The sequence below is a fragment of the Cervus canadensis genome, chromosome 11, assembly GCF_019320065.1.
Source record: "Cervus canadensis isolate Bull #8, Minnesota chromosome 11, ASM1932006v1, whole genome shotgun sequence".
NCBI classification, from domain to species: domain Eukaryota; kingdom Metazoa; phylum Chordata; class Mammalia; order Artiodactyla; family Cervidae; genus Cervus; species Cervus canadensis.
Window position 1 is genome coordinate 28,699,140 of NC_057396.1, and position 27,185 is coordinate 28,726,324.

At 46.2% G+C, this 27,185-nt stretch overlaps 1 protein-coding gene across 1 annotated transcript in view; it reads left to right on the forward strand.

Moving 5' to 3' along the window:
- Positions 1 to 27,185, forward strand: part of LOC122449695 (tubulin-specific chaperone cofactor E-like protein) — a 161,419-nt gene that overhangs the window by 115,947 nt on the left and 18,287 nt on the right. The window contains exons 17-20 of the mRNA XM_043481606.1: positions 252 to 853; positions 9,945 to 10,506; positions 20,351 to 20,550; positions 24,723 to 25,106. Coding sequence (XP_043337541.1) covers positions 252 to 853; positions 9,945 to 10,506; positions 20,351 to 20,550; positions 24,723 to 25,106 — 1,748 coding nt within the window. The remainder of the gene's footprint in view (positions 1 to 251; positions 854 to 9,944; positions 10,507 to 20,350; positions 20,551 to 24,722; positions 25,107 to 27,185) is intronic.

The following is a 27,185-nucleotide window of genomic DNA, read 5'->3' on the forward strand; positions in this document are numbered from 1 at the left end:
CGTGCTGATCACTTGGCATTCGCTGAGCCCACTGTGCTGGACAAGTAAGAGTCACATGCAGCATATACACATGCATGCACACACAGGCACACACGTGCATTGCACACACCCATGCGTGCACACACATGCACATATACATGTGCATACACCCGTGAATGCACACGCACTCGTGCATGCTGATGAGTGTACACAGACTCTGTCTCTGCTCTCTGTTGCTTTCTCAAGCCCCTCTTCTCCTTGCCCACCCTCAGCTCTGGAGTGCCCGGAGAACAGCCATTTCGAGGAGTGCATGACATGTACGGAGACCTGTGAGACCCTGGCCCTGGGCCCCATCTGTGTGGACACCTGCTCCGAGGGGTGTCAGTGTGACGAGGGCTACGCCCTGCAAGGCAGCCAGTGCGTCACCCGGAGCGAGTGTGGCTGCAACTTCGAAGGGCACCAGCTTGCCACCAATGAGACCTTCTGGGTGGACCTGGACTGTCAGATCTTCTGCTACTGCAACGGCACGGACAACAGCGTCCACTGTGAGAGCGTCCCCTGCAAGGACGACGAGTACTGCATGGAGGAGGGCGGCCTCTACTACTGCCAGGCCCGCACGGACGCCTCCTGCGTCGTCTCTGGCTACGGCCACTACCTGACCTTTGACGGCTTCCCCTTTGACTTCCAGACCAGCTGCCCGCTCATCCTGTGCACCACAGGAAGCAGGCCGAACTCAGACACGTTCCCCAAGTTCGTCGTCACAGCCAAGAACGAGGACCGAGATCCGTCGCTGGCGCTGTGGGTCAAGCAGGTGGACGTGAGCGTGTGGGGCTACAGCATCGTGATTCACAGGGCCTACAAGCACACGGTGCTGGTGAGTGGGTGCAGGGCCCCAGCAGGGGCGCCGTGGGGATGTGAGCACAGGGCTCCCGGGCCAGCAAGCCAGGCTGCAGCTGAACCAGGCCAGCCCAGGATCCAAGAGAAAGCAGAGGATGTCAGGGCAGAGAGGGGCCCTGCAGATTGCCTGTCACTTTATCTTACAGATAAGGAATGGAGCCCTCAGACAGGAAAATACCCAGGTCACCGGCACCGAATTAGGAACAGAGCCAGCTCTAGGGACTAAGCCTTTCATGTCACGGCAGAGCGTGCTAGGCACGGCACAGACCTAGATGGAGTCCCGGCTCGACTACTGCCACGTGGCCTCAGGCAGTTGCTGTCTAAGTAGGAGAAGGCACGCCTAGTACAGGCTAGGCATCTGCAAGTGTACTGTTGTTTAATCCATCTCTTTGCCTTTTATTCTATTTGTTTCTGGCTGCGCTGGGTCTTCGCTGCTGTGTGCAGGCTTCCTCTAGTGTGGCGAGTCGGGGCTGCTCCCTAGTTACGTTGCACAGGTTGCTCATCGTGCTGGCTTCTCTTCTTCCGGAGCACAGGCTCTAAGGTGCACGGGCTCAGTACTCGTGGTTCACGAGCTTAGTTGCCCCGCAGCAGGTAGGATCTTTACAGACCAGGGATCAAACCAGTGTCTCCTGCATTGGCAGGTGAATTCATAACCACTGGACCATCAGAGAAGCCCCTCCTTCTCTTTTTTGAGATAAAAACATTTGCCTGCTTGGGTCTCCTTCTGCCTCTTCCAGTCTCCCTTTGGTTCCCAGGGAACCCGGGAGTTCAAGAGTCTTGCCCACATTTGGAGCACTTGGGGGCTCCCTTATAATCTTCTTACTTTTTCCCACATTTTCACTCCATTAACTGTGAAGACAGGAGCAGGTAGGGGTCGAGGAGTTTCGTGCACTCCAAAGTCCAGCCTGTGGACATAGGCTCCAGCAAAAGCCCGGCCACCCCTTCTTCAAGGGCCCACCCTAAGTAGAACTTGGGACACTAACAAGCCATTACTTTAGCATTTTGGAGGCACTGACTCAGGATGTCAGCCTTCTAACACTACCTTCCCAGGTCTGTGGGTAACACATCTCTAAGGAGGTGCTTCTTCCTCTTGTATATGTTCCCTTTCAATTCCTGACTTAAAGACTTCCTTGGGCAGCTCTGCTGATATCTTTCCTTTCTTAGGATTTCCTTTAACCCCCTTCTCTGACAAACAGAGGTTTATGAGCTTTCTTTTATTGTCATAAAAGTCACATAATATAAAACGTACTATTTTAAACATATTTAACTGTACAGTTTGAGACTTCCCTGTAGTTCATACAGTAAAGAATCTGCCTGCAATGAAGGAGACTCATGTTCGATCGCTGGGTCGGGAAGATCCTCTGGAGTAGGCAATGGCAACCCACGCTAGGATTCTTGCCTGGAGAATCCCACGGACAGAGGAGTCTGGCAGGCCGCAGTCCTTGGGGTTTCGAAGGGTCGGACACAGCTGGTGACTAACATTACAAACTGTATGATTCAGTGGCAGTAAGTACATTCACACTGTTGTGCAATTCTCATCATTTTCCACTCCCGAATTTTTCACCTTCCTAAACCGAAACTCTGTCCCCATGAAACACTAACTCCCCATCTTCCCTCCCCACCCAAGCCTCTGGCATCTACCAGTGTACTTTCTGACTCTATGAGTTTGACTGTTCTAAGTTCCTCATGTAAGTGGAATCAAATAGTATTTGTCTTTGTGCTTAGCCGCTCAGTCGTGTCTGACTCTTTGTGACCCTATGGACTGTTGCTTGCCAGGCTCCTCTGTCCATGGGATTTCCCAGGCAAGAATACTGGAATGGGTTGCCATTTCTGCCTCCAAGGGATCTTCTTGACCCAGGGATCGAACCTGTGTCTCCTGCAGCTCCTGAACTGTAGGTGGATTCTTTACCCCTGAGCCACCTAGGAAGCCCCAAATACTGGAGAGGGTTGCCATTCTCTTCTCCAGGGGATCTCCCCAATCCAGGGATCAAACTCAAGTCTTCTGCATTGGCAGGCAGATTCTTTACCGCTAAGCCACCAGGGAAGCACATATTTGTCTGTACTCTCTGTATATTGGAATGCATTCTTAAGGTTAGCTTAATATATGTCCTAAAAACACATTGTACTTTTTTTTCCCCTGTGCTTTACAATAGGCTCTCACCAGCCATCTGCTTCTTAAACTGTCTTCTCTTTCATGTTTACTGGAAAATGTGCCTTTTTAACACCTAAGATGAAAGTCTCACTATGGACATTCCTCTTCTTTCTTGGATATTTTACCCAAACCCCCTACTGTTTCCCTATGTGTTTCCTTCTAACAGTTGGTTCCTCAGTCGTTGAAGGCATTAATCATAGTGCCTTTTTCCATGATGTTTGTGTCTGGCTCACTCAATACTCATTGTGGGCCTCTTGAGGGTGGGAACCACACCTAATCCATCTTTATGTAAAATGAATATACTGTGTGCCATGACACTCAAACGTTTGTCAAATAAAGGAAGCAGATGACATAATAAGCCCTTTCTTCCAAGGTTCCTACGACTTTCATTTTGCCGCTGGTCACTTCTTTAGCAATTGGGAAGATTGAATTGCTACCCAGACAAGTTAGGAATATATCAGATGCCTTGCTTTTAGCCACATAAGTTTTCCAACAAATGTCTGGATAGTCAAAGTCACTCATTACAATAACTTCTCTCCTTCACTTTCATCAATTGTGTTAAAACAAAGACATCAATCATTTTGTCCATGTGGCTGCATCCTATTTGTACTTTCCTCCTCCTCTGATATTTTTCTACCCTTAGATTTATAAATTTTGATGTCATTCCTTCTCTCTGTGACATTTAACACTCTTCCACCTTTCTACTTTACAGGTTGTTCTCTTCTTTTAAAATACAATCTGTTCGTAAGCCCTATCTCATCCAATGTCCTATGAAATCATATTTTCTGCCTTGCATTACACACTCTCAAGGTTTAGTTATATAGACATCTGAGGTTACCAATGTTTTCTGACCCTGTTACCTTCACATATGGACAGCAGATCCTCATGGACACTTGTTCTTTTTTCTGCCCTCCCTTCTCTTCTCCCCAGTGGCTAATTCCCCACTCTCACTGGGTGTTCCCTCTCTTTGGGTCAGCTCACCTTCCAGGCACATGTCTCTTGAGATGCACTCATGGCTGAAGTCAAGAGCCATGAGAACCAAACTGCTGGTCTCTTCCTCTCAGAAAAGAGATGAAGAGGGGAGAATATATTAGTTCTCAGGGCTCCCATCACAAAGCATCACAGACCAGGTGGCCTAAAACAGCAGAAACTTACTCTCTTACAGCTCTGGAGGCTAGGAGTCTGAAATCAAAGTGTTAGCAGGGCCCCCTGGTTCTTCTGGGGTGCTAGGGACGCATCTATTCCAGGCTTTCTCCCAGCTTCTGGTGGTTGTAGGTGACCCTTGCCTTGGGGCCTCATACCTCCAGGCTCTGTCTCCGTCTTTTCATGGCTTTCTTCCCCCTGCACCAAATCTGTCTCCTTTTAAGACCACTGGTCATTGGATTTAGGGTCCACCCTTTCACAGCGTGATCTGATTTTAACTTGATTAAGATCTACAAAGACCCTATTTCCGAGCAAGACCACATTCACATGTCTTGGAGGTTAAGACTTCAGTGTATCTTTTAGGGGGACACAACTCAGTCTATAACAGGGAGTAATTAGAGAGTCATGGGCAGCAAAGAGGAACTGATTAACACAGTGGGGGGACACTTTCCACAGCCTGCCTTTCTATGTCCCCAGATGTCCTCAGATGCCCAAGCTGGGAATAGAGCATATAGCTTTCCAATTTCTGACAGGAAGATCAAGTTCAGGATGCTTGAAGGTTCTTTCCTTCTGGGGCCTGGGGGATAGATTTAGCATTTACTTTGAATTATTAATATGCACTACAGGATCTGCTTGTTCAATGATTTGCATTTGTTTTTCCCATGATGTTATTATTAGTCACCATCTCTCCCTGAGAAGAATAACGGCCGTCATAATGACAGCGCACAGTCGAGCGCCGGGCAAAACACAGCAGCAGAGCCGGGTCACTGCCGGCGCTCACAGAACCAGAGGGGGCCTGGGGGGACTCCTGGGGACGCCAGGCCCCTCTGTGACTCTTTCCCTGCAGAACTGAGGATATGGGGAAATCCACTAAGCCGAGGAAAATTAGAAATAAACATGCTGTGTGTGTACCAGGCAGGGTGTGGGGTGAGCAGGAGAGGGGAGCCACGCCCAGGCATCGCACAGCCCAAGCGTCAGCTGTCCACAGCCCGAGCTCCACAGAGATGGCCCCTGTCCTCCGTCTCCCGCAGGCTCAACACAGCCTGAGTGGTCCAGGCTGAGGGGAAGGCTTTCGGGACCCTCACAGCCAGCGTCTTTATCACTGACTGCTCATCCCATGGGCAGCAGGGAAGGGATGACCTTTGAACATCACTCTGGCTCAGTTGTGTTTGACGGGCTTGTATTGATGTCTGTCTTGTGCCAAACCCTGAGGGTAGAAACATGAGTCAAACAGGGCTCCTGTGCTAAGGGAACTCAGGGTCTAGTAGGCGAGACAGACATGTTCGCAGGTAACTTTAACATGATGTGAAATCCCAGAAAAATGTGATGTGTGGGCAGGAAGGTGGGTGTCATGAGAGAACAGGTTGCCTGGGCTACCTGGGGGTGGAGAAGGAAGGCTTTCTGGAAGAGATGACCCAGAGATGAGCCCTGAAGCTATCCATTGGCCAGGCCCAGAAGGAGGACCAGGAATCGTCCATGGAGATCCAGATGGGCAGCAAGGTGGGGGGCTGTGAGGGGACCTCAGAGCAGCTGAAGAGGCAGCAGCAGGTCCGGGCCAGCTGTTTAAAGGAAAGCTCTCCACTGAAAAGCAAGTTTGTGGCCTTATTTCTGATGCTCAGATTAAAAACAAATAGCCCCACACTGATCCCCACGCCCTGTCCTCTTCCTCCTTTATGCCCACCTCCTCCATCCATCATGCCCTGCTTCCTTACTGACCCCTTCCTTCCTCGGCCTCCTTCCTTCCCTCCGTTTCTCACTCGCAAGGACAGACAGGGCAGGGATGTAGGGATGGAGGCGGCATTCACGGGGCTTCAGAGACGGGAGAAGCCAAGGTTCTCCTGGGCAATGACAGGACTGGAAGCCTGTCAGTTGTGATCCAGGTACAAGACCTCCGCTAGGTATCGCCTCCTGCTTGACATCCAGTAGCCGGGAACAGAGGATGTGGAGAAACGCCAGCCGGCACCTGTGAGCCATTTGGTGCACAGCCCTTCGCTTATTCCTGTGTGTTGTCAAGGCTGGTGGGGGGCCCTCCGGCCTCTGTGTCTCTTGGTGACCTTTCATACCTGTATTATGGGTCTGCATGGAACCTATGTCACCTGAGCTCTGGGCCTCCTTATTGAGAGAATTGTGCCTACCAGATGTGATCTCCCTTCTCCACTTTCCTCCTCCACCCTGTCATTGAAATGACCCATCACCACATCATCTTCACCTCCTCTCCTTGTTCCAGAGAATGAAGCCACTATCCCCCTCCATGGCCACTATCCGCCTGCACCATCTCTATCTTGCCTTCTCAAGCTCTTGCCATCTCCTCCCCCTCCCATGTCTTAGGTCCTTCTCTTCAACCCATAAACATATTTATTCTAAGACAAACCTTGACCCCAAGTCAACCCAGTCCCTCTTCTATCTAATCCCTCTCCTCCCCTTTCTTACCAAACTCCTGGAGTCACCTCTGCTTCCATATCCCCTGTCTGCTGTTTAACTTCTATAGTCTAACCTCTGGTTTCATCATGCTACTGAAATTCTTTTACTAAGATCACTGGTGACTTTTTTGCAAAATGAATGAGTCTCTTTCAAGCTTGATCTCACGGGACACGACATACGTGGCTCTCCATGGTCCAGGAACCTCCCATCACTCCATCTTTATCTCCCATCATCCCCAAGGACACAGCATCATTAAATTGCTGTAATTCCTCATATGTATGAGGCCGTTCCTCTCCTCTTGGCCTTGACTTAGGCTACACCCTCTTCTTGGGATTTCCTTTTATTCACTCTCATTTCCTTCTTTTTTGTTGTTTTGTTCTGCTTTTAATTTTTATTGAAATATAGTTGATTTATAGTGTTGTGTTAGTTTCAGGTGTACAACAAAGTAGCTCAGTTATACATATAGATATATCCACTCTTTTCTAGATTCTTCTCCCATACAGGCCATTACAGAGTATTGAGTAGAGTTCCCTGTGCTAATCAATAGATCCTAACTAGTTATTGAGTATGTATATATTGTAATCCCAAACTCTTAACTTGTCTTGACTGGCCAACATTACTCACTGTTCAGAGCTGGGTGTGCGCACCATCTTCTGTAGGTATCCTTGATTCTGTCCCCAGGCTGAGTCTGGGTCCTGTGTCTCTACTGTTCCTGTGCCTTTATCTCTACTGTTAACTTTCATCAGACAATGTATTTTTACCTGCTTATGTGCTTGTCTTGGCCACACGCCTGTGAGCTCCTAGGGAAAGAGCCTTGTGCTTTATCCCAGCATTTAGCAGGGTGGCTGGTGCATGGTAGTACCAGACTGATGGCTACTGGGTGAGTGAGTGAGTCCTGCCTAGACAAAGATTCACAGAGAAGGAGATAGCTGAGCTGAAATTTGAAGGGTGAATATTGCCCCAGAGAGTAGGAGGATGGGATAAGGGCATCAGTGCTGTCTTAGGTTTGGTCCCCTAGAGGCAGAATCTGAGAAGGTGGTTCCTGAAAGTGAGGGATGTACCAGGAGCAGAGAGCTTAGTGAAGATGTGACCTGAGCTGGTCACCAGCTTCAGCCACCGGGAACTCTAGTGCATGACCCGCACACAGAATTGGTCCCCTGTGTTGGTCAGCTGGAATAGGAGGGCATAATCTCCTAGGCAAGACCAACTGTGAGTTACCACTAGCCCACATTCACAACTGTTGAGGATGGTCCCCTGGAGGGACTCAGAAGCACCACCACACTCACAGCAAAAGGGGTACCACGTGGAGCGGTGTGACTCAGTCCATTTGGGGAGCAGGTGAAAGGTTGTTGCTGAACCACGAAAAGACGCCACGATTCTTGGCCTCCGGAGGAGAAAAATTCAATCCAGGGCCAGAGACGAGGCTTGATCACTCAGAGCTTTTGTGTAATAAAGTTTTATTAAGGTATAAAGGAGATAGAGAAAGCTTCTGACATAGACATCAGAAGGGGTAGAAAGAGTACCCCCTTGCTAGTGTTAGCAGTGGAATTATATACTCTCCAATGAATCAAAAGAAAGTCTGGGGGTTGTAAAGACCTCACCAGGCCTACTCCCATAATTTATATTTTAAGATAACAGGATTAGCCAGAAGGTTTAATGTGGAGACTGTCCTCAGGCAGGATACATTATTGTCATACAATCCTTGTAAAGACCTACTCCCATATTTTAGATAACAGGATTAGCCAGAAGGTTTAATCCAGAGACTGTCCTCAGGCAGGATACATTATTATTATATAATCCTAAGGAATGTAGAAGGAAAAAAAAGTTAGTTCTTCCTTCCTCCTTGAGAATTCCAGACCCCTCTCTCCTTGGGGACCCGTAGACTTCTTATCAACCTGCCTAGGAAACGACTCTCACAGTGCAGTGCTGGGTATGGCTGGGGTGCAGGAAATGAGTGAGTTGGGTCTGAGAGGCAGGGGCCAGCTCCTGGAGAGCCCTGTCAGATGTGCTCAGCGTATCCCCCATTTCATTCTCACTGCAGAGAGGGTTTTAAGTATTAATTGCATTAAAAATTATTGGAGAGGCAGTGAAGAGTGAATGGAGGAGAGGGGAGGACCGGGGCAGGGAAACCAGTAGTTGGGTATATTTAAGAGTCAAGGTGGAAGGTGATGAGAGTCTGAATTAAGGTGGTTGGGCTGGGGATGGGGGCATCAGATGAGAAAGAGATTAAGGAGGTCAGAAGGGAGGTATTTCCAGTCAGAGAGCAACCTCAGACCACCCCAAAGGGCAGCCACCTTCCTCTCACACCAGGAAGATCAGCTTTCTCTTAGTGCTCACAACAGTCTCTATTTTCCAGCACGCACTCACCCAGCCATGAGCTGTAGGATTTAACTATCTGAACCAAAATGGTGCAAGGGCCATACCGTTCTGGAGTTTGAAGCTCAGGGATTTCCTTGTTTTCTCAACTTAAAATATACCGGAGGAAACATGTGTCAAGTACCCTCTTCATGTTAGGTATTGTGGTGGGCGCCCAGCAGGGAACGAGGGGGAGGTGGATGCATAGATGGATAAAAATGTGGTCCCTCCTCTCAAGTCGCTCTTGTAGATGAGATCTAACCCTGTAGATGAGACAGACGTGTAGACAACCAGCTGTAATATGAGGCTGATGTCATGTATGCTTCAGTAGCAGGTACGTGTGCCTGATCTTGGCCAAAGGTGCAGAAGAACAGGAGAGAAGTATAAATAACTTGTTCTGGTTGCCCAGACGAGGGAGTGATTCATTCTGACCATGGGCTCCAAAAATCTTGCCTTATAGAAGAGCTGGCATTTGAGCAGGGTCTGGGGGATGAGAAGGATGTTGACGGGTAAAGAATAGCATCCTTGGCAGAGGGACCAGCAAAGTCAAGTCATTCTTCAGGAAAAAGAAGATCCTAAAGGATTTAATAAATTGAGGCTTGTCTAAGATAAATCCACGGAAGAGCTGGAAATAGCAACATAAGAGTTGTAGGTTTGGATATTTTAGTCTAAACTTTAATTGAATTCTTATTACCCTCTCATTACCTTGGAGAAAACAATTTGAACTCCTGAGGGAAATAACGCTATAAGCAGAAGGCACTGAAATAAATAGGTGTATTAGTGTACGAAGGATAGTCATTTAAGTCTGTTCAAATCCTAATAATAATAGTTGAGTGACAGAAACGACACTAAATGCAAAGATTGGATTCAACCTGCGCCAGCCCCCCTCTGGGGCTGCCTCTCGGAGTCTAATCATTAAAAGAGCAGTGGCGGGCGGGAGTGGGGGGAATGTCTGGGTCACCTGGATTTGTCTATGCCGACCCGCTTCCTCTTGCAGGTCAACAATGAGCGGCTCTATCTGCCCCTGAAGTTGGGACAAGGGAAGATAAACATCTTTTCTTTTGGTTTCCACGTGGTGGTGGAAACTGACTTTGGGCTAAAGGTGGTCTACGACTGGAAGACCTTCCTGTCCGTCACGGTTCCTCGGAGCATGCAGAACAGCACCTACGGCCTGTGTGGCCGCTACAACGGCAACCCCGACGACGACCTGGAGATGCCCATGGGTCTGCTGGCCTCCAGCGTCAATGAGTTTGGACAGAGCTGGGTGAAGAGGGACACCTTCTGCCAGGTTGGCTGTGGTGACCGCTGCCCATCCTGTGCCAAGGTGGAAGGTTTCTCCAAAGTGCAGCAGCTCTGCAGCCTGATCCCCAGCCAGAATGCGGGCTTCACCAAGTGCCACAGCAAGGTCAACCCCACCTTCTTCTACAAGAACTGCCTCTTCGACTCTTGCATTGATGGGGGCGCTGTGCAGACCGCCTGCAGCTGGCTGCAGAACTACGCCAGCACCTGCCAGACCCAGGGGATCGCGGTGACCAGCTGGAGGAACTACACGTCCTGCTGTGAGTCCTCCCTGTGGGCACTCCTCACCTCTTGATTGGCGTGGGCGGGCCAGTCACCCAGTTAGAGTCAGAGCAAATCCAGTGGGGCCATTTCAGGACATGCACTCTGGGTTTGGTGGGTTTGTTTGGCCGTGCCACATGGCATGCAGGATCTTAGTTCCCTGACCCAGCAATTAAACCTAGGCCCCTAGCAGTGGAAGCATGGAGTCTTAACCACTGGACCACCAGGGATGTCCCAGGATATGCACTTTTGTGGGGTGAGGGGATATACCCTTTGGAATTGAGTTTGCTCTCTGAAGCAAGAACTCAAATCTCCAAGAACCTCTGTCTTCTTATCTATAAAATGGGGCTAATACCACTTACTTCCTTTATATTCCTCTGAAGATGAATCAAAATGTACATAAAGCAGAGAGCAGCCCACATAGCATTTGGGCTCAGCAAGGACACAGTAAGTCTAACAAAAGACAAATGAAGGGAGAATGAGATAGTAGGTTGCTTAGTTCATAGTTCTAGAACCTCACTGACTCATCACTGTACTGATAATTTATATGCTTTCACTTAGTATTTTTTTTCTGTTTGACTCATATATGTCATTTATCAGGGGCACTAGTGGTAAAGAACCTGCTTTACCAATGCAGGACATGTAGAGACACAGGTTCAATCCCTGGATCAGGAAGATCCCCTGGAGGAGGGCATGGCAACCCATTCAAGTATTCTTGCCTGGAGAGTCCCATGGACAGAGGAGTCTGTCAGGCTACATTTCATAGGTCACAAAGAGTCAGACGCAACTGAAGCGATTTAGCATGCACGCATGTCGTGTATCAGTCTTTGCATTGATGAGATATAGCAGAATGTTAAAAACATTGGAAAAAGAATTAGATACACCTGAGATTATCATTAATATTGCACAGCGATTATGTCAATGAAAAAAGAAAGAAAAAGGCAAAAGAACTAAAGCGCCTGGATTCTAGCCTTGCTCTGTCCGTAAGGATGGTTGTGACCTTGAAGCATTTCACTTTTCCTCCCTGGTTCTTTGTCCCCTCCACTCCCCGATAATGCTGCTGCCTGCACTCTTTATGCTACAGAAACGTCAGGAGGATCAAATTAGATAATTGAAAGCCTAGCACACTCCATGCATGTTAAGTGGTATTGTTGTTACATTCCTGGCTTGCTTTGAGCCAAGTCCAGTGCTAAACACTTTATCAACATTATCTCCTCAATCACCCAATTAGTCAGGGAGAAACTGAGACTCAGAGGAGTTAACTAACTTGCCTAAGGTCCTATGATCTCAGTGGCAAAGTCAGAGTTTGACCTTCCAGCCTCAAAGCTCCTGCTCTCAGCCCATAGACTACATAGTGGAATAATTTGTCTGCATTTAGCACATCACAATAGGAAAAAATGGGGAAGAGAAACTGCTATTGGTCTTTGGCCAAACTGCCTGGGTCTGTTTTCCCATCTCAATCTCATTAGCTACAGCAAATTTCTTTTAGGTCTAACTGTATGAGAAAGGCTACAAATGGATGCTGAACGCAAAGAGCTCCAAATAAGCGATACAGCAGGGGTCCTGGAGAATAAAACCCCTTTTCATCCTGGTAAAGGGAGATTCGGATGAAAAACCAGAAACAGTGTTGTCGTTTAATGCTCACACAGTTCGTTTACATTCCACATAATTGGATTCAAGTAGATTGGGAGGGGAGGGTGGGAGGAGGTGGGGAGGGGAAGGGAGAAGATGCCATGTTAGCCAGGTTCAGTCCCTGAGTGAGGGGTTACGGGGAGCAATGCCAGTGGGGGCCTCTGGTGACTTTAGTAAAATAAATACGCCCATAAAAAAGTCAGACTGTGGATGAACCTCCAGAGCTCCTCTGGATTCACTGAGGTGAGCTCACTGGGGCGAGAGTGCTTCGTTGTCAGCATGCTCAGTTGCTCAGTCGTTTCGGACTGTTTGTGACCCCACAGACCATAGCCTGCCAGGCTCTTCTGCTCATGGGGTTTCCAAGGCAAGAATACTAGAGTAGGTTGCCATTTCCTCCTCTGGGCTATCTTCCTGACCCAGGGATCAAACCCAAGTCACTTGCCTCTCTTGCATTGGCAGGCGGATTCTTTACCACTGTGCCACCTAGGAAGCCCTTCCTCTAAATCAGAAGACTGGCCTCTGAAGCCAGGGGCCGCACCACGGTGCAGGATGGGGAGAGAGTTTTAGGAAGGAGACCCTACCTGCTGCCTCTTGAGACCCGCTGCAGAGCAGTCCCTCTTTTCCTGTAGCCATGCCGTGGTGGCTGCTGTTTTGTCTGGTGTTGCTGGGACGTGGGGCAGAGAATGGTGTCTGTCCACGTCCATTACCTCTAGCTGCAATGAGCAGTGAAGAATTGTTTTTAAAGGAGGCTAATACCAGGAACTCTCACCTGAAATTATGGATATCAAATTTTGTCACTCATGGGAAAGAAAAAGAAGCAAGTTAGCATGCACTTATGGCCTTACCTTTGAGGAGGAAGTTCCCCTATTTCTAGGGAGCTTGGACCCATAGGGCTGAAACTGGTGCAGGATGGGGAAACGGTTTGGAAAAGGGAGACCATTCCCAAAGGCTATGAAGACTATTTTTCTCGTCCTCCTGTCCCCTCAACCAGCATTCGTTCCTCTCCCCCGCTCAGAGTTCTGTCCAGACATTGGTGGCCTCCTCTATACATAGTCACAGGGAGCTCCATACAAGTCAGAGCAGAGTCTGTCCTGCGCACCCTTGACCATGAGCCCCATATCTGTCTGGACTGCTGCCTGCCAGCAAAGGCCTAGGCCAGCTGTCCTCACCACGGTGGGGACAGTCCTTCCCTCACCTTGGCATTTCAGGACAGGGGCCAAGATCTAAAAGAAAGCTCCTGAAGAGGTGGTGGTGGTGACTGGCAAAAAAGAAAAGCTAAAATAAGAGAAAAAAAATTACACTTTAGAGACGGCGTGTGGGTGGAGATGGGGGGTGTGCGGACACAGTTGGAGGCAGCTTAGTTTTCCATTTTGAATTTCAGAAGCAGAGAAAAGGTGTGGGAGCCTGAGTCTTAACTCAGCCATTCAGTCTGAAAGATCGGTGAACACAGGCTGGCTTGAATATGATTGTTTGTAACCAAGTTCGGGGCTTGCCTGGTGGCTCAGTGGTAAAGAACCCACCTGCCAATGCAGGAGGTGTGGGTTCAATCCCTGGGTTGGAAGATCCCCTGGAGAAGGAAATGGCAACTCGCTCTAGTATTCTTACCTGGGAAATCCTATGGACAGAGGAGCGTGGTGGGCTACAGTCCATGGGGTCACAAAAGAGCAGACACAACTTAGCGACTAAACAACCAAATCTGACATGACGTTAACCTCTGAGACACGAGGGCAGGAATAGCATCCCCCTGTCTCCCTCCCTGGGGCGTCTCAGGTGTCACTAGTGGTAAAGAATGCACCTGGCAATGCAGGAGACATGAGACATGGATTCGATCCCTGGGTCGGGAAGATTCCCTGGAGAAGGACAGGGCAACCCACTCCAGTATTCTTGCCTGGAGAATCCCCACGGACATAAGAGCCTGATGGGCTGTAGTCTATAGTGTTGCAAAGAGTTGAACACAACTGAGCGATTTAGCACACATGCATGTCCCACTCCTCTCTTCTACTAAGAATTCATCCATTTTAACACTCACATGTTGAGAAATGAGAATGCTGTTTTCAGGAGAAAAAGGGTTAAGCCAGAATTGCCCATTAATTGGGCAATTAATGTATGCTTGATTGGTAACAAGGTAGGATGCTGTTGGTTATCAATGATATTGGCTATTCCTATCAATGGGATAATTTATTACTGAATTACCCTTTTTGCAAATACATTGGGAAACTCCTTCACCCAAGTTGAACAGATAGGCTTAGAGAGGGTAGGGGAGGCCAGTTGTCTTTATTGCTAACCCCTTCTTAAAATTCTTTCAGCTGCATCTGTCATTCATTCAGTCCTTTAATGGAGAACTTAAATTAGAGCACTTGATGGTGAGGATACAGTAAGAGAAGAAAATAATAAATTCATTGCAGGTACTTAGCTCTGACCATGTGCCAGGCAGTCTTCTCAGTGCTGAGTCCTCAATCATTGACTCCTATAACTTTACAGCAACCCTGTAAAGTTGGCCCTGTTTTTAAAATTTTATTTATTTTTAATTGGAGGATAATTGCTTTACAATGTTGTGTTGGTTTCTGCCATATGAATAGTCCCACTTTCTAGAGGAGGAAACCAAAGCTCTGAGTATTTCAGTGACTTTCCCGAGGAAACGGGCTTGGGTGAATTGGAAGGTGGCTCCAGAGACTGTACTCTCTGGCTATAGGGTGCTGCTGCTCTTATCTGGTCAGGCCAGGAAGCCTGGGGGGTGGGGAGCTCCTGGGTACCACCGAGGATGCAGAGCTCTGTAGAACCAGGTCTGGGGAGGCATCTTTCCAACCTCAGGGGGCCATCATGAGAATTAAATGTGATGATGGCTCATACACAAGGCTGTCTGGTGCCTGATCAGCCAACGTTGAGTATCATTTTCTCTTTTATCAGAGGCAGATTTTGCTACTTCAAAGTTCTTGGTCGGAAGTCTGATAATTAGGCGTTTTCCTATATCTTTCTCTGAAAACTCAATAAATTCTAATTGAGGGACTCCCCTAGTGATCCAGTGGTTAAGAATCCACCTTGCAATGGCATGGGACACAGGTTTGATCCCTGTCAGGGAAACTAAGATCCCACATGCCAAGGACCAACTGGGCCCATGTGCTGCAGCTACTGATCCCGCACTCTGTGGAACCTTTGCACCATAACTAGAGAAGCTGCACGAAAGAGCCTGGAGCTATAACAAAGACCCAGCACGATTAAAAAAAAAAAATTGTAGTAGAATAACTTTAAAAATTCCTATTGTTACTACTACAGTTGCTCCTACTATTAGTAACAGAAACTTCCATTGAAGTACCAGGCACTGTACAAAATTGCACTTCATTTTAGCTTAACAATGATTAATATTTGATGAGGGAGATATTATCTCTGTTTTACAGATGAGGAAGCGGAGGAGCCAGGGTTTAGAGAGAGTAAATAACCTGCCCAAGGTGACACTGCTAGTTAGTCACAGAGGCCAAGACTCAAGCCAGGTCAGCCTGATTCCAGAGCCTTTATCAGTTCTGTTTCATTGCTGCATTGCTCTTCCCCTGCATCCTGCCCACCAAGGGCACAAAGGCTGTATCAGTCCACTGGCTACAACAAGAGATACATTTGTGACCACAGTAGAAATCCAGGTGTAGAACCATCATCACTTTCAGCTCTCAGTACTTCATTTGGGTGGAGAAAATCAGAATTAGGAATTTGGAAGATTGTTTTCAAGAATCAAATATTTATTAATCACTTGTCACATTCTCAGCACTGTTTGGGGGACCACAAAAAATCAGAAGTATGAAATATGGAATATATTGCCTTGGTGGGGAAATAGGACCAGTATACTTGAAACAACAGTAGACATTTCTAAATTGGTAGTTATGCCTTCCCTTCTATATACTGTAGAGTTTCAATGCGTGCGTGCTAAGTCACTTCAGTTGTATCCGATTCTTTTCTACCTGTGGACTGTAGCCTGCCAGGCTCCTTGTCCATGGGATTTGCCAGGCAACAAGTCGATAGTGGCACATGCACAGAAAAACCAACCAGTGGACCGATGAGAAAGTCCAGAAATAGGCCCAAACACCAAAGAGAAATTAGTATATAGTAAAGCTGGCGTTTCCAATCACTGGGGGAAATGTATTACTCAATAAAGGACAAACTAGCAGGGGGGAAAATAATTAAATCCTTCCTTCATTTCCTCACTCAAAAATAAAACCCAGACAGAACCAAGATGAAACGTGAAAATTTAAATCATAAAACTACCAGAAGGGTTTCCCTGGTAGTTTAGTGGTAAAGAATCTACCTGCCAATGCAGGAGACATGGGTTCGATCCCTCATCTGGGAAGGTCCCACATGCCATGGATCGTCTAAGCCTGTGCACAATTATTGAGCCCGTGCGCTGGAGCCTGTGAGCCAAAGCTGCAGAGCCCCTGTGCTGCAACTATTGAAGCCCTGCGCCCGAGAGCCCTGGCTCTGCTCCGAGGAGCCCCTGCAGTGAGAAGCCCATGCCCATGCACTGCAACTGGAGAGTAGCCCCTGCTCTCCAAAACTAGAGAAAAGCCCTTGCAGCAGCGAAGACCCAGCACACAGAATAAATAAAGTTAAAACAAACTACTAAAAGAGAACAAAGGCATATTTTTGGTAATCTAGGAGTAAAGAGGGCCTTTCTAAGCAAAACACCTAAAGCCACAAGGGAAAACATGATAAATTTGACCACTTTAAATTTTTATATTTCCATATGGCAAAAACATCATCAAGATCACAAACCAATGTACCAAAAAAAAAAAAAAAAAAAAACGAAAAGGAAGCAGCAGCAGCAAAATCAAAAAACAATTGATAAATATTTTTAACATGTGACAAAAATATATTTTAATTTACAAAGAGCTTTTACAATTTAATAAGAAAAAATTCAACAAACAAAATGTGTAAAGGACATAGGAAGGCAATTCACAGAAGAAGATACACAAATAGATTATAAACAAAGGAAAAAGACGATCAGTCTCACAAAGAATGCAAATGAAATGAGGATATAGCATTAATTTCTTATTGTGGTAAAATGCACATAGCAAAACTTACTATCGTAACCTTTTTAAGGGTGTAGTTCAGTGTTACTAAGTACATTCATATTGTTGTGCAGCCACCACCCTCCACCTCCAGAATGCTTTTCATTTTGCTCAACTGAAACTCTGCACCCATTAAACACTAACTCTCCATTCCTCTCCCCTTCCAGAGTCCCCTGAAACCACTGTTCTACTTCCTGTCTTAACTACTTTAGATACCTCACATAAGTGGAATCATGCAGTATTCATCTTTTTGTGGACGGTTTTTCTCACTTACCATAATGTCTCAAGTTGCAGAATCTCCTTCCTTTTTCAGGCTCAGTGATATTCCATTGTATATATAGACTACATTTTGCTTATCCATTCATCCATTGGTGGACATTTGTATTGCTTCCACGATTTAGCTATAATGAATAATGCTGCTATGACAACAGTGTCTAAATATGTCTTAGCGATATTTCTTTCAAATTTTTAAGTATACACCCAGGAATGGAATTGCTGGGCCCATAGGATAATTCTATTTTCAATTCTTTGAGAAACTACCCTACTCTTTCCCACAGCAGCTGTACCATTTTACATTCTTACCAACAGGGCAAAGGGTTCCAATTTCTCCACATCTTTACCAATATTTGTTATTTTCTGGGTGTTTTTTTATAGTAGCCGTCTTAATGGGTATGAGGTGATATTACATTATAGTTTTGATTTCCCTGATGATTAGTGATGTTGATTTTCACATGCTTATTGGCCATTCATATATCTTCTTTGCAGAAAGGTCTATTCAAATTCCTCTCTCATTTTTGTATCAGATTGTTTGGTTTTTTGGCTGTTGAATTTTAGAAGTTCCTTCATATTCTGGATAGTGATCCCTTATAGGTATAGCATGTAGTTTTTCCCAAGGACCAGAAAGTTTGGGGATAAACAATCAGTGAGGGTAAGGGAAAAATAAATCTCATCTAGCCCTGGGAGGAGGATAAATTGATAAAGCCTCTTTAGAGGGCAATTCAGTTGCATCCATCAAAAGCTTAAATGCACATACCCTCTGACTCAGTTATTCCACTTCCAGGAATTTATTGTAGAGATTTATTTACTCATGAGGGCAGGGATAAATGTACAAGCATGTAGCATCATTATAAACACATAAAATACACACAGCAGTGCAAAAACAATGATTCAAGGCTAAGTGATATGGAGTAGAAATTCCCACATAAGAGTAGTTGTACTTTTTTGTATTGTTATTTTTGTTGTTTAGTTGATAAGTCATGTCAGTTCTTTTCCAACCTGATGGACTGTAGCCCATGAGGCTCCTCTATTCATGACATTTCCCAGGCAAGAACACTGGAGCGGGTTGCCATTTCCTTCTCCATGGGATCTTCCCAACTCAGGGTTTAAACCCACATCTCCTGCATTGGCAGGAGGGTTCTTTACCTCTTTTTTTTTGGTATACATTGACTAAAAATACTAGTTTCTGTAAAACTTTTAAGCAGACCTATCTTTAATGATTGGTTACCACTTACTGAACACTTAGGTGCTTGTTGCTGTTGTTAGCCGCTAAGTCGTGTCTGACTCTTTGCAACCGCACAGACTGCAGCACGCCAAGCACTTAGGTGCTTGGCACTGTTCTGAGTACACAGACTCACTCATTCCCTCCCAAAGAGCCATGAAGTGCTGCCCTGGGTAACTGCATAGTACACATAAGGAGCTGAAACCCAGAGAGATTAGGTAATGGCTCCAGTCTCTCAGAGCTGATTCCAGAGCCCATGCTCTTCACTAGGACCCTAATTGCCTTCTAGGAAAGCATCTACATACATTTAAAAACCATAGAACATAGTTGACGTGGATTGGTCTCTATACACAAGCACACACACCACGTAAGTTTGCCTTCTCAGAAATCAAGGGGTTCAAGGGCCTATTAACTATTGGCTTAGAAAAGGGTTCTGGAAGTTCTAAGTTAGTGAAAGAATAGGGAATTTTGCAGACAAGTTGGGACTCTACCTGGGGCTTGAAGAATGAGGGATCTGGGGACTCCCCGTGGCGGTCCAGTGGTTAAGACTCCTTATTGCCAAAGCAGGGGATACAATTCAATACTGGCTCAGGGAACTAAGCTCTCACATGCCATGGACCATGGCCAAAAGATTAAAACAAATAAAATAAAATATTAACACATTATGTGGAATCTAGAAAAATTGTTCAGATGAACCTGGGGAGGAATAAAGATGAATATGTAGAAAATGGACATGTGGACACTGCGGCAAAGGGGTGGGTGGGATGAATTGGGAAAATAGGATTGACATATATACACCACACTGCCAATATTGCAAAGGGCTTCCCTGCTGGCTCAGACGGTAAAGAATCTGCCTGCAATGCAAGAGGCCTGGATTCAATCCCTGGTTCAGGAAGATCCCCTGAAGAAGGGAATAGCTACCCACTTCAGTGTTCTCGGCCTGGAGTATTCCATGGACAGAGGAGCCTGGCAGGCTACAGTCCACTAGGTCAAAAAGAGTCTGACACGACTAACTAACACATATATACACCATGTGGAAGATAGACAGGTAGTGGGAACTTGCTATAAAGTACCAGGAGCTCAGCTCAGTTCTCTGTGATGACCTAGATGGGTGGGATGGTGAGGAAGGGGGTGGGAGGGAGGTCGAAGAGGAAAGGGATATACATATAGGTATAGCTGATTCACTTCATTTTCCAGCAGAAACTAACACAAAATGGTAAAGCCATTATACTCCAATAAGAAAATGATAAATGGGGTATTTGGAGACACTGGGAGGATGAAGAAGTGGGTGGGGGAAGGGAGATGAACACCAGACGGGGAGTGTGGGGCGCCCCCAGGAGACCATCCAGTGAATCACTGGAGTCAAGATGCCTGTTGGGTAGTGGGTTTAAGGCAACAGGTTGGAGAACCTCAGGGAAAACAAGGCTGAGGAGAGGAGTAAGAGATGTGAGGAGCCGGGTAACCTCCCTCTGCTCTACTGTCCATGTTTCTGCAGTGCTAAGCCCGATAGAGGCGTTCCATCAGCAGAGAGAGGAGGAAAGCGGGAGAGGGGCAGAGCTTCCTCCCCCCCAGGCCTCCATCTCCCGAGCGGTGAGGGATGGCCGGGAGGAAGGCGTTGGCAGCCTGGGGACGGCCCATGCTGACCCGCGTCTCCCGTTGCAGCCGTCGCCTGCCCTGCCAACAGCCACTACGACAGCTGCGTGAGCGTGTGCCAGCCCCGCTGCGCCGCCATCCGCCTCAAGAGCGACTGCAACCACTACTGCGTGGAGGGCTGCCAGTGCGACCCCGGCTACGTGCTCAACGGCAGGAGCTGCATTCTGCCGCACAACTGCGGCTGCTACTCCGACGGCAAGTACTACGAGGTAGGGGCGCCGGCCCGCCCGCCTCCCCTGATAAGGCAGCAGAGTCCTCTCCCCGCCAGGAGGAAGATGGGTCACGGCGAACCCATCTTCCCTTCCGATGAGGAGAAGATGGTGCTGCGGATTCGCAGGGAGGCGGCGAGGGGGAACGTCGGGGCGAGAGGTCAAGGACAGGGCAGATGAGGCTCCGGATTTGGACATGCGCTTGGGTCTCAGTCTGCCCGCCTCCTCGCTAGCATTGTCTGTGCCTCTCTCTCTCCTCCGTGCCTTTCTCTAAGCCCTTCTGATTTCCTCTCCTGTAAATCTTAGTCTGAAAGCTTCTGACGTGGCTGCTGTTTGGAAACAGGAAGGCAGTGAATCTGACATTTATACCTGTCTTAGCTGAGGGCAGTTTTAACCGGAAAATATGGAGCTCGAGCCTGGAGGAGTGGCTTTCTCTCTTCTGTCTATTGCAGCTCCAGGAGAAGAGGAGTGAAGGCTGCCATCTCTTCTTGTGTCGTTTGTCCCTCTAGGATCGTCCCCAGAGAGTTCTGTCTGGAATGCTTAATGTCCTGTTTTCCACATCCTACCCTCTGCTTCTCTCTCTTTGGGGGCTTCACATAGAGCTGATGAAGATGCCCTTCTTAGAGGTCACTGATTAAAACATATGAGCTTGCGAAATCATTTACACTTCCACCCTGTAATCTTTCTTTATGTTCTGGAATACTAAGCTTAAAAAGATCTTGCTTGGAGAGGGTATTTAGCCCTGGGTTCTGCCTCTAGCCCATTCTCTGTTTAAACAATATCAATACCTGACATTGGTGAGTAGACAGTTAACAACAGCATCTGTGCAATAGCTGCTATGCGCAGATCTCTGTGCGCGTGGTATTGTTGGGAATGATAAAGCATGTTCCCTGCCTTAAGGAACTTAAAAATCCATTCAGAAGAGGGGGGAAAATGCACTTTATAAAAACAAGAGGACAATTACAAAATAACATATCAGCAAGTGAAAAATAACACCCTACAGAACTAATCAATTTTAAAATGAAGAAGAATCGAAGCATTAAAAAAAAAACCTAATTGAAGTGTCTAAATTGAAAACAAACTAGGGAAAAAAGAAACATTGGTTTCTTTCTGTAAAGAAGTATTGTTCTTGTTCAAGAACAACTAAGTTGGCTTTACTTTTAGAAGAAATAGAAAGAGAAGAATATGGACATTACCTTCAGTCTCATTTTCAGCGGGAAATTTGTTTAAATGTTATATGAGAAAGATGAGGGAAAGTAGAGTAAAATAGCAGAATTGATCAAAGAAGTCTTCTTGGCAGAGGTGAGTTTTGAAGTTAGCTCTTAGAGATATTGACTATTTGAAAGGAAGAGGCAAAACATGTGGGAGAAAATAATAAAGAGATTCCATTTTCCCACAATCTGGGAGAAGAGATAACCAGGCTCAACACTGAAAAACACTATTTCAATCTCTGCTCCCCTGTCCAGAGGTTTACTGAGATGTATCCATTTATCAAGTGTGCCATGCTTCCCTCAACAGAGATCCTGAGTGTCTGTGACATAATGGATGGAGATTTGGACTTGATCCTAGCTGAACCAACACCGGTGATGTGACACTGAACAAACCGTATCATTTCTCTGAGCTTCTGTGGCCTTATCTGCAAAACATTACTAATAATACCAACTCAGTATGGTTGTTGTATAATCTATGCAGGTGCCTTAGTACCTGGCACCTAGCAGTTCAATAATTGGTAGCTGCTTATTGTTTTGTTAATTCTCTTAAGAGGCATTTTATAAATTAAAAAAATCCAGGCATGTTAATGAAATGATGCATATAAAAGCCCTTGGAGCTCTCAGGAAAAGCACAATACAGCTCTCGGCAGCTATTAGCACTATCAACATTAGTATCCAGTTTTCATCAGAAAGTCAGTGGGTTTTGACAACAGCTTATATCTGGAAAGTAGCAAATTCACAGAATAATCCACATCTACTTGCCACAGTTCAAGCAAGCTTGGAGGCTTGTTTATATGACAGATTTCTTTGGAAATAAAAAGAGAACACATCTAGCCATTAGCATGTAGGGTAATTACCTAGCTGTCCTTATCAGGTCTAATTAAGGTTGAGCAAGCAGCACTGGGCCAGTCTGTTTACTAGGATGCTACTTTCATGATCAGGTTCTCCTGTGGGATGAGTTATGGACCCTTGATCATATCCACATACATCAGGTTATTTTTCTCTCTCCACCCATGCAATGTCTGACTTCTTATCTGAGAGAGGCCAGACCATCCACTCAATTATTCTGCAAATCTGATAAGAGAAAGGAAGCCAATTTGTGAAGCTGCTGGCACCCAGAATATTTCACGGGTCTAGAAAGAGGTTCCAGGAACTACTTTTTACTCCATTTTAGGGGTGAAAGAATCAGCAATGGTTTTCTTGAGAAAACTCTTCCTGGAAGATCTCACCCTCTTCCTGTTTACCCTTGGGTCTGAGTCAGATCTCTATTTGATATCCAGGGTTTTGATAAGTCTATCGTTAATGCAGAAAATTGTGACCAGACAGTAGCATAGGCCCTTTTTGTGCCATTAAACATCTTCTCTGGAAAGCACTGTTTTAGAAAATTGAATTCACGCCTTGAGTGCCCTCATCTCTATGAAGTAAACCACTCATTGGGACCACACTCCACTTGAACAATCATGACCAATTTCCAACAGTTCCCTGGAATTCTTAGTCTAGAACAGGTACAAGATCAAGAGCAGAGACTCTACAAGTACAGCTGTGTCTACAGATTGTAGAAAGAGTGAAAAATAATAGCTGCCACCAATTGATGATACACTTCGTTGCAGGTATTTAATATAAATTTTTATAATTCCCCACTATCTGAAAGAGGATGAGTGGTTCTTCTCTGGTAATAACAGCAGCTATTATTTATTGAGTATCTACTCTCAGCCGGGAAATGTGCATCACACGTCTTATTGAATTTAATCTTCACAACTGCCTTGCAAGACATTATTATTAACTTCAATTTAGAGAAAGCAAACCAACACTCTGAGAAGCTGAAAGAGCCTCTCAGGGTGGCATGTGTAGGGTGGCAGAGCTGGGATCGAAACCCAGGTGTTCTGATCCCAAAGCTTTCCCTTCATGGAACCTAACTGTTATCTAGGTTTCTCACTTCAGGATATAGAAATAGAGGTATCTGCAACAGAAGTAAATTAGAAGTAGATTATTTACAAGAAAAGAATTTTGGAACAGTGAGTATTGTGAAATGTTGAAACTGTCAGCTACAAATTGGCACTTGCCATTGGCACTTGCCATCTACCTCTACGGGGATTAAAACATGTGCTGCTTCAGCTGCTTATTTTTCAACATTCCCTGAAAAGAGTTCAGGGTGAAGAGCAGAAATCAGGCATTCTGTGCTCTGGGGAAAGCTGGCAGGGTAGGTCTTCAAATAGATATTTTTAGGAGCCGATTTTATGTGCCCAATTCTTGTAGCTCCTCATATCTAGAAAAGCACTAAAATCCTTCATGGTCACGACTGCTCCTCATGACTATTAGAAACCTTCTGCAAAAAATAAGTACTTGATTGCATATATTTTCCCTTCACCAAAATCACATACATACTGACCCACCCCCTTGCCTCTTTGGAGCAGTTTCTCAGAGCTATCTGAAATGCAGTCTCCTGGGCTATTTTGCCCCCAATAAAACTTCGCTTGCAACTCTTACATTGTGCATTTTTTAAGGCGACAAAAATGGTTCAGCATAAGAATTGGTTCTCCCTTTTTTTAACCTAGTTAAGATTGAAGGGTGGGGTTTATCATTATTGAGTGAATTTAAATTTGTTCCTTCAAGTAGAGTTGATACTTGTTGGATTAATTCCCTACCAAGTATTTTCCTCTTCACCTAGTTCCTTGACCTGCTTCCCATTCTGGTTGGTTGGCTGTGATTAGCTCTACAACCCACCGTGAAGATCCCCAAATTCTTGATTGAAACCAGTAGAGCCTAGGTAGCATATTGTTTGGCATCTGAGTTACCAGGAAGGCAGGTACTGTTTGACTTGAACCAGCCTCCCTTGTTGCAAATTCCAGCCCCATTACTGATAGGCCAGCCCAGCCCAGAAAGGGTCCAGGTGGACTGGGCTTTGGGGTCCCCAACCTTGACCACCACCAGAGTTTCATGCAAAGGGCGCCTCTCTTCCAGCCCAAGCAGCTGTTCTGGAACAGCGACTGCACGCGGCGGTGCCGCTGTTTCCGGCGCAACCTGATCCAGTGCGACCCGCGCCAGTGCAAGTCGGACGAGGAGTGCGCGCTGCGCCACGGGGTGCGCGGCTGCTTCAGCACCAAGACCTCCTACTGCCTCGCGGCCGGCGGCGGCGTCTTCCGCACCTTCGATGGCGCCTTCCTCCGCTTCCCAGCCAACTGCGCCTTCGTGCTCTCCACTATCTGCCAGAAGCTCCCCGACATCTCCTTCCAGCTCATCATCAACTTCGACAAGTGGTCGGCCCCCAATCTCACCATCATTTCGCCTGTCTATTTCTACATTAACGAAGAGCAGATTCTCATCAGCGACCGGAACACAGTCAAGGTGACGAGCCTGTCCTTGATTCTTAAGAAATGTGCCCGAGAATGAGGGCCTATCTAGGGGGCTGTTTACTATGGTTTTCCCGGATAATGACTTTAACAGGCTGTTTATTTCATACATACCATACACAGATAACCAGATTTTAGATAATCGAAAGTGTAAAGATTTTACAGGCGTAAGCAAGGGTCCCATTTAGTCCTTCACGTACCAGTAGTGAAGAATCCACCTGCCAATGCAGAAGACATAAGAGATGTGGGTTCAATTCCGGGGTGGGGAAGATCCCCTGGAGGAAGGCAAGGCAACCCACTCCAGTATTCTTGCCTGGAGAATCCCATGGACAGAGGAGCCTGGCGGGCCACGGTCCATAGAGTCACAGAGTTGGACACAACTGAAATGACTTAGCACATACGATACCAAAGGCCTTGCAGGATATGTACAGTATCTCGAGGACATAAGGTCAGCGTGTATGCTAATAAAGCTTCCGGTGATAAAATGGTAGATAAGTCAGCTTTTAATCTGGATTAATTTCCAAAAAGATTTTCATTTGTTTATAAGAGTTTGAAATTATTCTTGGCTCTGCCACCTGAATGAAGACCGACTCTTTCATCTCTGCCATCCTTTCTAGAAAAATGAAAGACAGCAAGGGTTTGCCTGTAGACACAACTACTTAAATCAAAACGGGTGGGAGGGATCGTCCCTCACTATGAGAGCGCCCCCTAATGACACGCCGAGGGAAAGAGCACAGAGGAGAGAGATGGTGGATTTCTCTTAGGGTTGGCTCTTCTCTAGGAGAGTTGCTGGGTTTCTTGTGAATCTTACAACGGTATATAAATAAATGTGAATCTCCAACCCACCCCCATAAACTAATGCACCACTCCGACCTGGATTCCTCCCATCCTTCCACCTGAGAAGATAATCTGCTCTGAAGTAGTGGTAGTGACTCCCAGTCACTCAGCTAAACTAGTTTGCCCACAGAAGGCAGACTGGAACCATGGAGTCCGGCTCCCCGCCCCGCCACGTGTTGCAGATTCCAGCTAGAGAGGGCCAGGGAGAGAGCCAGCACAGGCATATTAATGTTTTTGGAATTGAGTGGTACTGTATCTGCCTTCCACCACTGGCTCAGATAATCATGCACTGGGAGTATCTTTATTTAAAGAGTCATCGAATAGCTTAGTATCCAGCATTAGGCAAAAGAGTGGTAGGGTTTTGCAAGCTTAAAAGGAAGAGTCTGGATTTTAATACTGGTTTTTAACTTCAATGAAAGTTAATCTGCTACTGTTTTTGACACTCTAATTCCTTTTGCAAATTGGCCCACATGGACGTGACTGCGTGGGCCCAGAATATGTCAGCAAGAAGGCAAAAAGGGATCACCTGAGAGCAGAACTGACATTGTGCTGAATAAAATACTCCCAGCCACCAAAATAGTAAAGAATCATATTTTTTCTAAGGCTTCTGCTATGTTTTTTAAAGCAACAAAAGTTACTGATAACCTAGGGGGGGAAAAAGAACAATTTCTTTGGTAAGTACAGGAAAGGCATGTTATGTTCTATCCTAAGGGCTAAGAAAAGAAACTGTTAGAAAGCAAGAAAATGACAAATGGAGAAAATACCGTGCCTATAGGGCCTCTGGGAGGGCATCTCCTGTTCGAACGTTATAAAATAAGAAAACAATAAACATAGCAATGATCCCCAGGTTCATTTTAACCATTGTTAGACTCTCCTTAGCGCAGGATTGGGATTTTGTTTTCAGTAATTGGTTTATGCTGGAGAAAGTTTTATACAAAAATCTAGCCACTTCTTGTGCATTATACCTTTCCATCATTTTTATTTTAATCTCTCTGCCACCATAGTTTGCTTCTTTGGGAGGAACTGTGGACAGTAAGATGAGTGAGCACTCAAATTCCTGGGTAGGCATCAGCAAAATGTGAAATTCGGCCAAATCTCCTTGCTGCCTGTTCTTGTAAATAAAGCTTTAGTGGAACACAGACTTGCTCATTTAGTTACTTTTGTCTGTGGCTGCTTTTTTTGCCACGAGGATAGATCATATGGGCTGCAAAGCCTAAAATGTTTACTCAGGACTTTT